The sequence below is a fragment of the Dreissena polymorpha genome, chromosome 11 (genome assembly GCF_020536995.1).
Source record: "Dreissena polymorpha isolate Duluth1 chromosome 11, UMN_Dpol_1.0, whole genome shotgun sequence".
NCBI lineage: Eukaryota > Metazoa > Mollusca > Bivalvia > Myida > Dreissenidae > Dreissena > Dreissena polymorpha.
This window is the reverse complement of record NC_068365.1, coordinates 21,583,248-21,601,091: the sequence shown is the minus strand read 5'-3', so window position 1 is coordinate 21,601,091 and position 17,844 is coordinate 21,583,248. Positions and strand designations below refer to the sequence as shown.

Here is a 17,844-nt window from a genome sequence, read left to right as displayed (position 1 = left end):
TTTCCAGCGTTTTGCAACATACTAATAGAACGTAATCAATATTGACACATAAGAATGCATTGTGAAAGTTAGAACAATTGTGATTTAAAGGGACTGTCAACCACGAATGACGAAAAAAGAAAAGTTCCGAAATACCGTATTTTTTACAATTATTAGTTTATATTGATTAAAATATCACGACTGGTATATTACATTACTTAAAAAAAGTTAATATTTTCAGTATGTTTGGTAATACAATTTTGCGATGTGAAATCAAAAGTACATCGCGAAAATAGGTGACATAACGATATACACACTATAAATAACGCAATTATATTGATCATTTTATATATAAAATATATACAATTCACTACGCATGCAAAATTTGCATTTGTGAGTTTACCACGTTACGATGATGATCAATCTACTGGCGTTATTTATAGTTAAGTTGTAGAAAACCTGGTAGACATACCCAGTAAAATTAATCAACCAAATATACTGAAAATATGAAAACTTAACAACTTTTTTCAAGTAATGTAATATACCAGTCGTGATATTGTAATCAATATAAACTAATAATTGTAAAAAATTACGATATTTTACAACTTTTCTTTTTTTCGTCGTCGTGGTTGACAGTCCCTTTAAGTCTCTTTAACTTACACCTTTTATATTTCAACTATTTAAGCAAGATCTAGTAAGATAGGTCTTGGTTTTATGCCGATGCAACCTTGGTACTATTGTCGTTAGAGGGCTTAGTCCATAGTTATCTTTAGTTATATAAACAGCTTGTAAAAATGAAATAAAAAATTAAAATGTAATACGATCCCGGAACTTTCTGTTTGTCATTTCATGGAAGCAAAAGCAATTTTTTGAAAACTGTTCGACAGGTCTGTGCTCATAACATGTGCATGCGTCGTTGCACACGAGGTGTATACAGCGAGGCATGTTATGTTATTGTTCGTTAACCGGGCTCTATTCAAACCACCTGTGTTCGATGCAGTAACTGATCATTCTGTATTCTTTGATTGCATCACTGCGGAATGTGACTCACAGCTATATTTTCAAAATGGTAAGTTTACTTGTTTATTAAATGCAACCAATTATATATATATATATTAACTCTTCAGTTAAACAATTGTTCAAATGCCCTCTTTCCAGTTCTGAATCAAGCTTGCTTTTCCGTCAGCAGCTATTCGGTCTTACATTTAAATCGGATGAGGATGATGCGCAGCCTGATTTAGCTAAAATGGCTGACGAGGCTGATAATGCGGTTATTCTGGTCCAACATGTCAAGTCCATGAGATTTCCCTGCCGTCATTCTACGCACTGCTTCATGCATCTCTTGTTTAAGCATAGAAAGACTGTCCCCGCTTCTGGTCTGGGATCGTTTAAACGGATTATCGGGTCTTTTCGAAGCGGGTAGTTGTAGAGGTCGCTGCAGTATTCAGTCCAAACGTTCAGGACTGCGACTTCAGGTAAGGAGGTTCCCGTTATCGTCTTCTATAACACTGATCCTTGGCTGACTGGTTTTCGTGAAAATTGTGGGTTGCTGTAGGTCTTTGCACTCCTGCCAGTGATCATATCTTCGTTCTTTCCTCTCTGTTTGATCTCTGAATCAAGGTTTCCTGGTCGGCGTGCATCACATGCACCAAATGTTTTCTTGTGCCGTCACCCATTGCTTGTTCTATCTCCTCTCTCTCCCAATATCTTTGGTTAAGTTGACGGCTGGGCTGTTTTAATTTTGAAGCTGATTGTATCGAATACGTTCGGGGCTGCAAACTCGCCACCTATATTTGCTCCGCTATCTCTGGATCTTTCAGTTTCTCCAAATCTAATACGGGAGTACATAATGATGCGCTTGCTCTTTAACTTCAGCTTGATGGTGGTAAGAACTAAATCGTGGTCACTGCCGATTTCTGCGCCAAGAAACATTCGTGTGTTCTTTTTGTTGCTTCTGGACTTGAACAATTCAGGCGCTAGTATAAAATGTGTACCTGCTTGTGTTGAACATGCCAGGTTTCTGTTCCTGGCGGTTAGTAGGGGTGCAGCGTGTTGGATGGTGAGTTGATGGCTTCTGGCGAACTCAAGATGTCCCTTCCCTCTGTCGTTGATATCTCCTATGCAAAATCTACGTACTGTCCTTGACCAGTCTTGACAGGCGTCTTGTTCAACCTTGGCGTTGAAGTAGCCTTGGGCGATGGAGACTTCTCTCTTCGGGACCGTGGGTGTGATGCGCTAACAATAATACAGCTTTTGTAATGCTTGTATCGTTTTTTATTAACAAAGACGTGTATTATTTGTATACTGTTTTACTATCAGTGAAGATTAAAAGCCTGCATGGTGCAGTGGTTACGAGTTAGATTATGCTGCTAGAAGACTCATTTTCGATCCAAAGTGCAGGCTTACGTTATTGTATCCTTGTTATTCTAATTATTTAAAACTATTTCAATACCTTGTTTGTATAAGTGAATTTATTTTTTGATTATATATCCTAAATGCACAAATGATTTCATTCCTTCGCATGTATACACTGACAACGAACTATTAAAAATAATTAATACTTGTTTTATGTAAAATATTTTTTTGTAAATAAACAAGAATCTTTGGCAATGAACATGATAATTTAAACATTGAAAGATTATTTGAGATTTTACACAGGAAATGTGTATGAAACATATTGTAAACTTGTTGTGTACTAGAAAACCATTTAAAGTGCTCTTAATACGATGGACAACTGAAATCGTTAAAATACACATACATGTTTTTTTATAAAGCGTACAATTTACACGGGAAACATATACAGGGACTACTATTTGTTTAATGTTAACATTGAAGATCAGATAAAAAAAATTAATGAGCGTTAATTATACCCTCCACGTTAGTCCAACTTGTTGACGCTCTCAAATATTAAGCTACTTTTTATATTGGTAATATTTGGAGCGTACAACCGGGGGAGGATCAAAACAATGTTGGAGAGTTTACCTTCTTTGTCCATATTGTTGCGCAAGGATTTTTTGCGCAACATTCATGCCCCCATATCAGACACTTAATATCAATTGATTGCAATAATATTTACATACCTGTGTCGATAATTCATTTCTCGATAATGTTCCGTAAAAATTATGTAATGATACTTTGAATTTTGCACGCTTGAGTAATTTAAATCCAACCACTATTCAAATTTTCAATATCTCTCCATAGAATGTAAGTACATATAACAACACAGACGCCACCTATATTTGCTCCGCTATCTCTGGATCTTTCAGTTTCTCCAAATCTAATACGGGAGTACATAATGATGCGCTTGCTTTTTAACTTCAGCTTGATGGTGGTAAGAACTAAATCGTGGTCACTGCCGATTTCTGCGCCAAGAAACATTCGTGTGTTCTTTTTGTTGCTTCTGGACGGAGGTGTGAAAAAGACATGCATAACAAGTTGCTGAAACTAAGAAGAGTGAATAGAAACTGCACCATATCTGTTTTGAACATATGCTTATTAAATCGACAAAGATGAGCATGCAAGATCTACTAATAGGTAAAAGTCGGGTTTAAAGGTCATGTTTAATAAAATTACGCGTACACATTACACCGTAATGCCTTATTCTGATTGGTTGATTTTTAAATCAATTTCATAACATGTCGAGAGGTCAGTGATTGTAATGCGATTTAAGCAAACGTTTAACTCAAGAATTTACGCCTTTCTAACTTTAAATCGACGATATTTGAGGTAAAAATGGATTTCTGAACTAAAACTTTATGAGTTGGCAATGTTTTTTTGCAGTTATACGCAAATTAATGAAAATTTAAACTTTCTGGTGTCCAACACATATTTGACTTTTCCCCGATAATACGTTCCAAAGAATTTAGCCCGTATAAAAAGTATCTCTAAATTCTTTGCGTGTCTTATAAATAAGACTACCCTCCACGAGTAATGCATTGTAATTTGCTGTATTGTATTCGCCGGGTGCAACTTTTGAAGTATTGATCGGTCTGAAAAAAGCTAGTTTATATATATCCGTTATAAACCGTCAAAAGTCTTTATGAATAAGAACCGTACAGTAAGAGGTAATAAATATCTATGCTGTTCAACTTGCATTCATTTTAAGGTGCATTTTCGGCGTAGCTGACTATGGCCGGTCTCGTCCGGACATTTGGCGATAATGTTTCGAATTGAAGAAAATGTCAACCAATAAACTTGGACAACATAAAAAATTTGAGATTCAAACTTATAGCAATTGTTTACGAAGAAAAGATGCATTTAAAAAATATAATTATTACATACATTAATTGCAGTACATGTCTACTACGTTTTATTTAATGATAACCCAGTCCCTTATTCGGATTGAAAACGGAATAAGGAACTGGTTCCTTATTCCTTATGCAAATCGAATAAGGAACTGCAATTTTCTTACAATAAAAATAAAATAAAATGATCCAAAAGAGACCAATACATCAATTAACATCAATTTAAATATTGGTTGGGTATCAAAAATATGTATTTTAGTACATTTTTAAATAGTTTTTTGCGTAATAATAACAAGTTCTTTACATGGCAAAAAGTAACCAGGTGCAATAACTTCGGAGCAAATAGGACTGGTTACCACTAAGACCAGCGCTGTTTTGTCGGTTATCACGACCTATAATCTTGTGGTAATGTTTCAGGTCGCCGGATGTACCGTTGGCATCCAAGATCGAGAAGACGCGTTTTCGAAGATTGAACATATATGTAAATATAAGCACTTACGTAAAGCTGGTATACGCATTTGTTTTTTAATTTAAAAACAAAATACGGAGGCATCTCTATGAAACTTTCCAGTTTTCTAGAGGCCCCTGAGTCGCTGCTTCGGTGACGTCAGTGACGTCGCACTGACGACAACGCTGTCCGAAATATTGGCATTCGGTACGAATACAGAGTGGGACTGTTACTCTAAGATCGGCGAAGGACTTTTCTGCATAGAATCCATCGCTGTTTTAAGATTAAAGGTCGTGACAACCGACACAATAGCGCTGGTAGAGATGTACTGCAATTAATGTTTATGATACCCAATCTAAATTTACAATAATTTTCATTGATGTATTGGTCTCTTTGGTGCATTTTAATAGTTTGTTTAGTATGCAAATTCCAGTTCCTTATTCGATTTGAATAAGGAATACGAAACCAGTTCCTTATTCCTTATTCACACGGAATAAGGAACTGTGTTATTATTTAATAAAACTAGGTAGACATATATTGTAATACATATTTTTAACTTTGAACCAATATATACCATGATTTTCATTAACATTTAGTATTATTTGGTTAATTTTAATTTTTGTTTGAGTAAGGCAATACCATTTCCTTATTATCGTCTTCATTATACTTTTTTCAGCGTTTATCATCAAAACGAATGTAAAAAGAAATGTGACAGAATACGGCCATATAACATAATGAAACTTAAATAACACACTCACAATCTAAAATATAACATATCCGAAAGTCTTCGTCCGAAATACAGGCTTCCGAATAAGGAACTAACTACACAGTTCAATTCCTTATTCAGAGGCCATCATATTTTATACTTAATTTCGGATCATTCTCGTATAGCACAGCTTTATATTTGTTATTATTGACGATGTTTAATGTAAGATTACTTATTTATATCTCTGGTACAGTTCTTGAAGTTTGATCTGATCTTGAACTTTGGTCAAGACTATAGCTGAAAACTAAACATGTTTTAGATATCTCGTTCCGTTTTCATACGAAAACTGTTACGAAGGGATATGATATAGAATGCAACATGATTTCAACACGTCTCCATAAAAGAAAGACTGCACCGGAAGCAGCGGTCCAAATGCCTCAATATTTTATTTTAATTTATCATTGAAACGAAAAAACGCGCATCCTAGCTGTAACAGTGTGTTTTGTCTGATATTTTTTATTCCAAATACGCGTTTTCTCGCTCATGCAGACCATCGATACTTTCGGCGACTTTCAACCTCGGCACACGACGAATGCAAATGTGTCGGACAGCATTGTCATCACTGCGACGTCACTGATGTCACAATAAAGCGAGACTGAACCGGACGCAGCGGCCGAATTGCCTTTATTAGACTGGAAAGTTTCATCGAAATGCCTCTGTATTTCGTTGTTGTTGTTGTTTTTCAATTAAAAACCAAAACTTGCATAGCTGTATTTGGGTGGTTTTATTTCAATATATTTCTAACTCCGAAATCGCGTTTTCTCGCTCTAGGATGCCTACGTTACATCCGGCGACCTTCAACATTGGCGCACGATTAAAAGTCGCGGGAACCGACAAAATGGTACTGTTCTCGGTGGTTATAAGTAATATTTTTAGACAGTGCAACTGGTTACGTTTTCCTTATTCAACCGCGAAAAATGCACTGGGTTATCATTACAAAAGATAACTAAGTAGACATGTAATGTAATAAATACATATGTTTTATTCCCAACCTACATTTACAATTATTTTCATTGATTTATGCGTCTCGATATTCATATCAATTTATTTGTTAAGTAAAAAAATGCCAGTTCCATATTCGATTTGAATATGGAATAAGGAACCAGTTCAATATTCCTTATTCAAACCGAATAAGGAACTATGTTATAATTAAATACAACAAAGTTAAAATGTAATGCAATTAATATTTGTATACCCGTCCTACATTTGCAATAGTTTTTGTTCATTTATTTGTCTCGTTGGTTCAAATTTATATATAATTTATAGAAAGAACATGCAAGTTCCTTATTCGATTTGAATAAGGAATAAGGAACCATTTCCTTATTCCTTATTCAAACTGAATAAGGAACTGGATTATCATTACTTTAAACTAAGTAGACATGTATTGCAATTAGTGTTTAAAATATACAACCTATATATAATGGTGTTCATTAATATGTGGTTAACTTTGGATCAATTTCATTGATGTTCAAGTAAGAAAATGCCAGTGTTATTCGGCTTGAATAAGAAATAAGAACTGGTTCCTTTTTTCTTATTCAGCCGCGAAAAAGGAACTGCATTATACATACAACAAATATGTTAAAAAGTACAAGATTGCACTTTTATATCTCATACATATACACTTATGTAATGTGCTTTTGGTTTTGTGGATGTGAAGTTAGTATTCGAACTAGAAAATATCGGTTCGGTTTAAACAAGAAATCCTATGCAAGTAAATGTATTCGAGTTATTTTGTTTTGATTTACTTAAGAATCGTATGCATTATTTTTCTTTAAAACCCTATATCAAATATGTTAAGCTTGAATAAGGAATAATGAACATTTTCTTATTCCTTATCCTTATAAGGGAACTAACTTACTCTCCATTACAATCTATCAAAAGTCGTTAAGTCAGATACAATTATTTGGTTATCTGACAATTAAACGCTTCGCTTAATTTACTGAATATGATGATCCGTATTCCTAATAATAATAATATTAATATTATTAATATAACAATAATATTGTGAAGAAATTGATGCATTCATGTATATTCGCCTCAACATGTATGACCAAGAAGCTTTAACACCCTTTCCTTTTAAATGTGATTCAAGTACTCATTTGCCTATGTACAGTGCAGTGCAATACACACCACAAAACATTCAGCTCATCTCATTGAAATCGAACGCAATGCATTTGTTGTTAAACCGGTTTGAAACGTGCATTTGCCCAAACTGAGATGTAATCATCAAATTAGCAATTGTAGAATGTAAATCTTTCATACGATTCCGTACATACACATAATTATATTAATGTAATATAACATACATATAAGAAACACGTGCGATATTTATAGGAATATATATGATAACCATGTTAAATACTTCGTATAATACAAAAAATACTAAACAGGAGTGCGTTGACTTGGGTCGTTGAGCATGAACGTCCTCGTTGAGAAACCGGAATAGCGTGAACTTTGTCAGATCGTGGAAAACGTCAGAAAACGGGAAGTACTAAGATTCACACAGTATGCCCGTGATATTTATCAGATCAGTTGTCGTGAACAATTTAAGATTGATGCACAATACTAATTAACGCAATACAAGCCGATTTCGCGATTAACACAGTGTTAATATGATCTTTAATATATTTTCGGATATCAGTTTGTTTATGACGTTGAACGTAATGAGTCAGATCCACTCTTTAAGGATACTCTATATGTAGTCTTATTTAAATCGGATCATTATGATTAGATTATAGAAACGAATTATTAGACGAGCAGAATGACGCACATCAAGTAGTATGCGATATGGCAGAAATTTGTTTTTAACAACAACAAACTCAATTTCTTTTCCTTTAAGAGGGCATAACGTAATTAACCTGGGAATAAATACATTAAATAAATTTTACTTGTAATTTTGAAAACTACTTCTCTACAAAGCATATCACAAAAACTATTATAAATTCATTTTCTAAATGACATTAAGCACTATTATAAATTGTGATGCTTTTAGGATCATGTTTGTTTTATTCTTCTGCTTACTTAAATACTTAAAGCGTAAAGTTGTTATAAGCGTTAATTTATATTTACTGCGAAAAAAATAATAGCAATGAAAGGAAGGTTACTCCTGACAAACAATTATAATCATCATTCACTCCATCATCAACACTGTTATTTTAGGGAGACTACTCCCCCTAGACAGTGTGCTGTAGTAACTTATATGGATCACTTGTTAAAATATTGTTTATTTCCCCTTTTGAATTCCAGGCCTAGTTGTTCAAAAAGAAACCCAGTGCAAAATAATAAACATTGTTAATATTCTAATTAAAATTGTAAAGATAATCCTTAGTAAATTAATAAATGTCGGAAATCAGTATCAAGTGGTAAACAGTTGTTCAGATGTGTTGTTAGCTTTTATACCAGAGTGTATTCCAGTAAACCAACGCCAATCTAACCAAGCAGTTAGGATTTCGAACAACTGAGTTCAGAAGATTTAACTAAAACCGTATATTTTAATGTTAATCTATTATAGAACGGATCTGTATTTTTCACCATCATACGAGCACAGCACAGCAAGCTGATAAATATTTATATACATCCAATTCAATAGATCAATCGGACAATAAACCCGGACGATATAATGTATAGTTTACTTCATTTGAACGGAAATGCACAATCCTTTATAACAGAATAAACTATCGCATAGACAATTCTAATTTTGCAACATTCCAATAATGAAAATTGGTAACCTCTTTAAGCAGAACATTCTTCTGTTAAACAAATATTTTAGCATTAATTAAGGATATTTATTATAACAACATCAACAATATTATCAACCACTCATACAATTCAAAGTATTTATTGTACCACCATCACAACATGAACTACACTTGTCATTATTGGAGTGATCTTACCCCCCAAACAACGTTTTGACAGTAATGCAAGGGTATACAAATCAGTGTTGTATTTGACTGTTAATGTTCAAGAATGTTTTTGTGGCAGCGATGTGTTTTATATGCATAAAACACATATTTATTAGCCGTATTGTTATAACGTGTTATTTCGGAATCCATTAATGTCTTGTGGCATAGAGCGGACATGCTTTATTTCTACCAAAAGACTGCTGTTGTCTAAACTTTTGACTTTTGGAATTCCTTTGACATGCATATAGCTATGTGTTTATCGTGCTGAACACACCGACTGATAGAGGTAAACATATTTGTCAAATAATTATAATTATGATTGTCTTAAATATATGTGAAGTTACATAACGGACAAGAAATATGTTTGCAAATAAATTCTGTATTTAGACCTGTAACTGAGTGTGTCTGTCATCTAGAATGTAGCAATCCTGTATTTGCTCACAATGAATCGTCTAACATAAGTGATCATTTGTCATTTGAAAACTTTTCGATGTATCATCCAGTTATAGAGCGGACATACACTACTTTGTGTCTTTTGTTTTTTTGTCCTCTAAGTTTTCCTTTACATTGAAAATAATCACGTAGTTTTGCGTGTGGCGTATTGTCTTACATAGATGAGTGTGTGGAAACTTTAAAAAAATATCCTTTAATGCACCAATGCAAGTTATAGCCCGGATAAGATGCAGGGCAGAAAGACAGACACACATACTCATGTGACTAAAATATTCCTATATACCCCCGAAGACGGAGCAATTAACAGTGCATACTCAAAGTGCAATTAAAGCATGACTCGACCAAAATATATCTTTTTTTATCAAGGTCAGAGTGTTCTTAACCAAGCTTTCATTTGCTATGTGTTTTATCTTTTATTCATATCAGACTTTATTTTATTGTGTATCTTACACAATGGTTTATGTTACGTGTTACTCTGATAGCAAACATCTATATATGATAGCTATTGTTAATTCATAATAGTAATAACACATGCAACTGCAGGTAATTTATCTATTTTGTAACTGATTTCAATAACAATAACAAAACAAAAGTAACGATGTGATGTATCTATTTCAAAGCTTCACACGATATAGTTCTATACGCGCAACAATGCAATTTGAACTAGTATACAGCACGAAACAAAACCTATCTAGCCCTGAACCCTTATGACGGCTTTAACCTAATTTTGTTTATGCAGCATTATGAAGCAAAACAAGGTTACGTGGGAAAATCAGAACAAGGCTTTAAAGTAATGCACGTATCCTAACAGCAAAACAATGATCACGTAAATAGTGTGAACTATAAAGACAGTGTACCATTAAATGAAAACATACAACAATCTTGATCAGGAACTTTGAAACCAGTTTCTTCAAACAGGGTGAAAAGAAGTAATAAATAAATATACAGAAATATCATAACCATTTGCGCGAAAAATAGTAGGAGTTAAGACAAAGCAGATAAAATAATAACTTACATTGTTTTAATTACCAGCATAATTTGCTGTTATATATGTTTAACACACACTGCTACAATTATAAAGTATACGTTTTAATATTCAAGTAGCTAACACGAGCTTATGTTTGATAATATACATTCATAATTGTATATAACTGTTGCCTCGTCATGCAAAAATTCATATTAGTATAATCAACACTAAACTATAGGCATTACGTGCTAATAAATGATACAATTGTCAGATTTTCTAAGCAATTAACATTTGTTCGATTCCCTTTTTTCTTCTTTCATTAATTACATATCGGTTAATTTGGTCAAATAATTCAAGTCGTTCAATACAAGGTAAAAGCTACATTAATTACTAAGGGAAGCGATAAACTGCTGAGATACCAAATGTACCGATACCGAATTCTAGCAAAATAACGTAATTGTACAGACATTTGATAGCTTTAAACAGTCGCAACCACTGTTCATTTGAGCTTATTTTAGCTCGATTGCCTCAAAGGCCTAACTTTTATCTACGCTGTTATGTTAAGCCTATTTACTTTAGCTCGATTGCCTCACAAGCCTACGCGTTTTGAGAAACTGTTATTTTGTCCTATTTATTGTAGCACCTAGAAAGCCTAACGGTTATTGATGCTCGTGTAGGATCTTCTTTGAAGAGGCCACTAAAGATCGACTTATTTATTTGAAATCAATAATATACAAATTTTATTTGTTTTGACGCACTTTGCCCGTGTAATTTGTACGCTAAATAAAATACATGACTGTGTATTTTAACGATTTCAGTTGAGTATTTAAGTCGATTCGCATCGTATTAAGAGCACTTTAAACGGTTTTCTATTACACAACAAGTATACAATATGCACCCATTTCCTGTGTAAAAACTCGAATGACCTTTCAATGTTGAAATTATTATTTTCAATGCCAAAGATTCTAGTTAATTTATCAAAAAATATTTTGTATAGTTTTTAAATATAATACTGTTAAACAAGAAATAATTATTTTCAATCATAGTTGTATATATGCGAAGGAGTGAAATCATTTGTGCATTTAGAATATATAATTTATCTTTTTTAATGAATGCAGATTATATAGCAACAAATAATCATGTAACTTTTCCGAATTGTCGTGTAGTTTGTTTTCTTGACATTTTATTAAGAAATATAGTTTATCTAGAGTAAACCCTGTCCAAACCGAAAGCCTGTATTCGCATGAATAACGGTCCAAAGTATATCCTTTTCATTATATATGCAATGCCATTGTCACAAACCTACACCAGTAAATAAAGTGAAGGTTTTCAAGGTAAAAATTAGAAAACTTCTCTTAATTGCTTTATCATATTTGACCTCAAACACACACTTCAGACCTTGAATTTTCACCTAGGAGCTTGTGTTTGCCAGCACAACTACATTTACATTGGCTAGTAAATTCTGTCAAATCCTATTTCAGTGAAAGATTACGTTTTGGCCATCTTCCATTTATGTTGATCTTGTGGCCAACCCTCAATTTTCTTATATCTGACATATGACTTTTAACTTTTACATTGTTTTACCTTTTGTTCATGGTTTGTGTGTGTGACACTCTGTCCCTCCTTGTTGGTTACCTCTGACTCGTTTATTTAGTCAATTAATTCTGGAAAAACTTATTCTGTCGGAAATGTACTGATAGTAAATTTCGAAACATTTTAACCTGACCATGGACATAGGAACTTGGTCCTAGCGATCGAAACTATGTGTCACAACAGTTGAACAGATGCAGAGTAATTTTCAAAACCCACCCATGTTTCACCAAGTGTAAAGGTCAGATTTCTTAAATTTGACATTTAACTTTTCCTCATGTTGACCCTGACCTTATACATAATAGCCCGGTCATTACACGCGACTATTTGGCCTTATGTTTTTTTTTCACAGATAGGAGGCAATACCATTTATGCTGGACAAGATTATTTTTTGGATAAAATGTGAAGGTGTGATTTCATAAAAGGCACAATGAACTTGAAATAGTGGCCCTAAGTTTGGCCAAATGGTCCTGGTTCCTAAGCTAAGCAATAAGTGTAATCATAACGATTACGTTTGTTGTTTTAAATTGTTATTTAAAAATCTACTCAAAGCAACTTAGATAGCAGGAAAGCTGAAAAGAGAAATCTCATAATTATCTATAAGATCTCCAGAACCTATCTACAAAGAAGTCACATCAGAAAAGATCGCAAAGAAGCAACAACGATAGACCGAACATTGAAAGGACCTTTTAAACTAACCCAAACGATCAGAGAGACCGGTCTTCCAACCTGCAGATAATCCACGCAACACCAACCATCCAACACAAGCTGAGATCCAAAATGCCATGAAGACGGTAAAAAAGTCAACTAAGCATCCGGACAAAATAAAGTTCCACCAGAAGCACAAAAGACATTGCCACCATGAAAACCATGCTGCTGCCCATACTGCAGACGTCTGGATGGAAAGAAGATTCCCAGCATAATGGAAAAATGACACCTGGTAAAACGTAGAAAGAAAGGAGACGCCGGACTCTGCAACAATGGCGAAGCATCGTCCTACTGTCCGTACCAATCAAGGTACTAGCCCGCATCATCCCGAAACGACTTTAAGATACGGTCGACAAAGAATCCGACGAGAATAAGCTGGCTTCATGAATGACAAGTCGTGCATGGACTAGATCGCCACGCATCAAACATCGAATGCATAAAAGCTTAATGTTAGACCAATCGCCTATCCAAGACAAATCACTTTAAAAAAAAACATTTATGGACATGCGATTGTAAGGCATAAGTTGTATAACCCGGTTTAAAGGCATGTTAAACCTAGCAATAGAAACATAATAAATCCCAATAAACACTGAACAAATATTATCCTAAAACTTTAGCATGCAAAATGATATAAAATATATTTATAGCAATACTTCACATTCTGTTTGCTTTTCAAGGTATCAACTGCTCATTGTTTACATTCAAATGGCAAGTGCATACCCGCACAACGATTGGTTCGTTCCACACGAGGTATATACTGTCTTTGCTGTTCTTCCGGGCTCTTAAAATTAAAATTCAGAACGGTTATGTGGCTGATCAATTGCAATGCTGCAACTTTGCAAGTCAGGATTGTAAAGGCATATTTTAGCTTGTGCAAAAATGGTAAGTTTTCTTATCAATTGAGTATAACAAGTTATGAAGTAAAGAGTACATGATACGAAACATACGAAATAAGTGATTGTATTAGACTTGGACGGTTTACAAAACAAATGAGGTCTTTGTTCATTGCAATTGCAGCTTAACGCGCGAAACAATTTGAGATACGAATTGGGTATGTAATTTAACACTATTTCAAATACTAATTGTATCATTTTGATGCAATAAAAGCGTGCGATAAATAATCAGACGAGTGGGTTGTATATATTATTATCTTAATTATGAATTTGATTTGAACTTAACTGGCGCATTTCTTTTTCTTTTTGTTTGACTTAAGGCATTACAAAGCGTTTTCATGTTTGGTTTCTAAAACTAAGGTTATCCACAATTAGATGTAATACAGAAAATAATGTTAATTAAACATCAAATTTCATTGTGTTGTTCTACTTGTATCATGTTTCTTTGATGCATGTTAAATATTCAACGTTGTTCACTATGCAACTGTTTGATTAATAACGTTTTTGGCATGCATTTTGCGATGCTTGATTTCTTAGTTTAATATTTAGGATAAAATTGTTAAGCGTCAATATACATTTCGAACTAAGAACGTAATGATAAATGTATTTTATAAATAAGTAACTTTCATAAAGCATGATGGGGCACATTGTCTTAAAATCAATCGATGATAAATTGAATGCTATGTAATTACTATGACACACGCGGTAACTGTGTTTGTTTCAACATTGGAAATCTGATACCATGGACTGCACATGGAACACAATGGCCTCGATTTAAATACATGCTTTATGTCCCGGGCAAAGCTTTTGTGAGTATTGATCGATCGAAAAAGCCCATGTAAATGCCTTAATTATTAAGTGTGCAGAACAGACATTTACCCGGATATCTGTCACGCTGTAATTGGTAGTCAAGATATATATCAATGCATGCTCTGCTTTGTATTTGCAAATGAATTTGCTTATATCGGGGACCAAAGAAGCATGGGCCTTTACGGTGCATTCATAGTCTATCCAAAAAAGGATCCTGAGATAATTGGATAAAACCAAATTGTGATGTTGTGACAGGACTGGAATCATTTAATGGACCCAGAAACTGCTTATCATTGAATGCTTACTGAACAATTTGAAATGTCATTTGGAAGAGTCATCAGTACTACTTATTCCATAGACAGAGCACAATTTTCTAGGTACGAGTTTCAATCAGGTCTCATAAATGTAAAAGGTCGTTACTTTTCGACAGCGACTGATCACAATGGCAACCCGCTTGCTCGTTTTCATATCAAATCCGGGGTGACTTATTGATTCCGGGTTATAGGTGCCATGACCCTATATCCAATGCGAGTATTCATCGAAGGACAGACATTTATTGTTTGTGGATCAGATGCCTTCGACATAGAACGACGGGAATTTCAGTCGATTATAATTCACCCTGGTGAGAGGTATGACTTTTTATGGACGAGTCCGAATACTACCGACCGAAGGCAATACATGTTCGTAGCAGAAACAATTGAAACCCGAGAAAGCCACGGAAAATATCACGCCGCGGAAGCCATTCTTGAAATGGTCGATTATAAATTGTATGCAACAAATTTAAATCCATCAAAGGCAAGCGATGTCAACTGCTATAATTTAAATTGCACGGTTTTGAACTGTCCTCCTCAATATGAAGCACCTACAACTCTCGCGACATGCATTACATTCAGTGATATTAAAAATAACGATCCAATACGCGAAAAAGAAAAGATTCTTGGAAATCGGGTAGATAACGAATACTTCTTTAACTTTGGCTTCCCTGGACGAAATGGAACTACCCCTGGATCGGTTAATGCAAGGGAGTTTATATTTCCTTCCGTCCCGATACTCACTCAACCAAATGAAGAAACCACAGGTTGCAACGAAGCCCAATGCTCACGCGATGTATGTGTCAATGCACATACATACACAAAATTCCTTCCAACAAACTCATTCAAATGGTGTTCACCAATATCGGCATCGGAGCTGGCTGGTCCCACCCAATCTATCTACACGGTCACTCGTTCTACGTCATGAAGATGGGCCTGGGATCATACAACCCTTCGAACGGTCTTCTTGTTGCTCCGACTACAGACATTGTTTGCACTGACAAATTCGAGTTCTGCAGCACCATGCGATGGAACGATGCATCTTGGGATACCGGAAATGTTCCTGGAATGAACGATGATCTGCCGAAGAAGGACACTTTTATAGTGCCACCTGGTAAAATGCGTTTTATCTTATTAACATCAATAGTATAACAACGATCGTATAAACATGAGCTTTATACTGTCGCTATTTAAAGATCAGATTTGGGTTTTTCCAAAACTTGGAGAAATTGTTTTTGTCAACTACGGAAAAAAAATCGTCAAGCCTCGCGCTACATCGGTTCTAAGCCTCGCATGATAAACTTGATCTTTATCAAAAACTCACAAAACTTGTGGACAATAGAAAGGGAGTTAATTAAAATAAATTCGTTTTATTCTTCAAGCTTTTCGTCTGCTTGTAATATCTATAGATAAATTAGATTTCGTTTTACCGTGTGTTGTTAAAATTACACCATCCTATTATTTTGTGCGAAAGAAAGATTAAAACCCGCATCTTTCAAGACAAGGCCTCATTTAAATCTCAAATAATAAATTAAATTTAGTTATCGATTGGGATTTGTCACATTTCTGATATCGGTTAGACTGAATCGCCTTAACGAGTTTGTAACATCGCTTGGAATATTTGAGCCGCGTTCTGAGAAAACTGGGTTTAATGCATGTGCGTAAATTTTTGTCCCAGATTAGCCTGTGCAATCCGGGACGACATTTCCACTTTTATGACATTTTTCGTTAAAAGAAGTCCCTTCTTAGCAAAAATCCAATTTACGCGGAAAGTGTCGTCCCTGATTAGCCTGTGCGGACGACACTTTACGCACATGCATTATGCCCAGTTTTCTCAGAACACGACTCAGTTAGTCTTAGTGAGGGGATCTGTTAAAGGACTGTATGGAATACGTGTCTAGTGACTGACACATATCTTGCCGTCTTTAACGTACCAACTAGGGAAACCGAAAACCAAAATTCACAAGTTCATGAGTTTTTAAGGACCGTCATTGTGATATTTAATTGACAATTCACTGTCGAATTATATTGATCATACTCGTAATTATTTTTATACGTTCGCAAGTCCGATACAGGCTATGTATTGAACCAAACACATACATAATGGTTGCTATTGAAAATGTATCTATTTAGCTACTTAACCTAAAAAACTAGTTAATAACTTATTGTTGCAACATTTATTTTTATCATATTAATTTACAATTAACATGGATACATGTTTTGTATTGTACAATGCTGATTAATAAGTGTATGTTATTAAGGTGTCTATGTGGTGGTGCGTTTTATATCCGACAACCCCGGTATGTGGTTTCTGCATTGTCACATCGACTTGCACAACACCAACGGAATGGTGATGGTCATAGACGAGGGGGACAAAAAACCGGCTACGCCCAAAGGATTTCCAACATGTCGGAATTTCGAATTCAGTGGTCAGTGTAATAGCATGTCATATTTTAGGATTGAGTTATTTGAATATTGTGTCCTTCATCATTCTGAAAAAGAGCCACTGTTCAACTTAATTATTATTTTTGTGTAATCTAAAACGTGCGGATCCGTTTTATGACTACTTAAGACCTTCGATAATGCATTGTTTGTCAAATGTATGTATTAAAGCACTCACATCTGGGTTAAACGAGAAGATGATTACTTAAACAATGCTTTTTCTATTATGCTCCTCCAGCTCAAATTTAGAACCGATTTTATCATTTTATCTCGACATAGTATTATATAAATAGCACAAAAGGTAACCCCTAGAGCGTTGTTCCTGATAAGA

At 34.5% G+C, this 17,844-nt stretch overlaps 1 protein-coding gene across 6 annotated transcripts in view; it reads left to right on the top strand.

The window, feature by feature from the left end:
- Positions 1-17,844, top strand: part of LOC127850289 (uncharacterized) — a 243,542-nt gene that overhangs the window by 225,042 nt on the left and 656 nt on the right. Inside the window, exons 3-4 of one of the 6 annotated variants that reach the window (XM_052383226.1) lie at positions 15,266-16,185; positions 17,333-17,500. The exons of 4 other annotated variants lie outside the window; for them this stretch is intronic. In XM_052383226.1, the coding sequence (XP_052239186.1) occupies positions 15,855-16,185; positions 17,333-17,500 (499 nt within the window). In that variant the 5' untranslated portion in view covers positions 15,266-15,854. The remainder of the gene's footprint in view (positions 1-15,265; positions 16,186-17,332; positions 17,501-17,844) is intronic. One more of the 6 variants, XM_052383227.1, reaches the window with a different exon arrangement.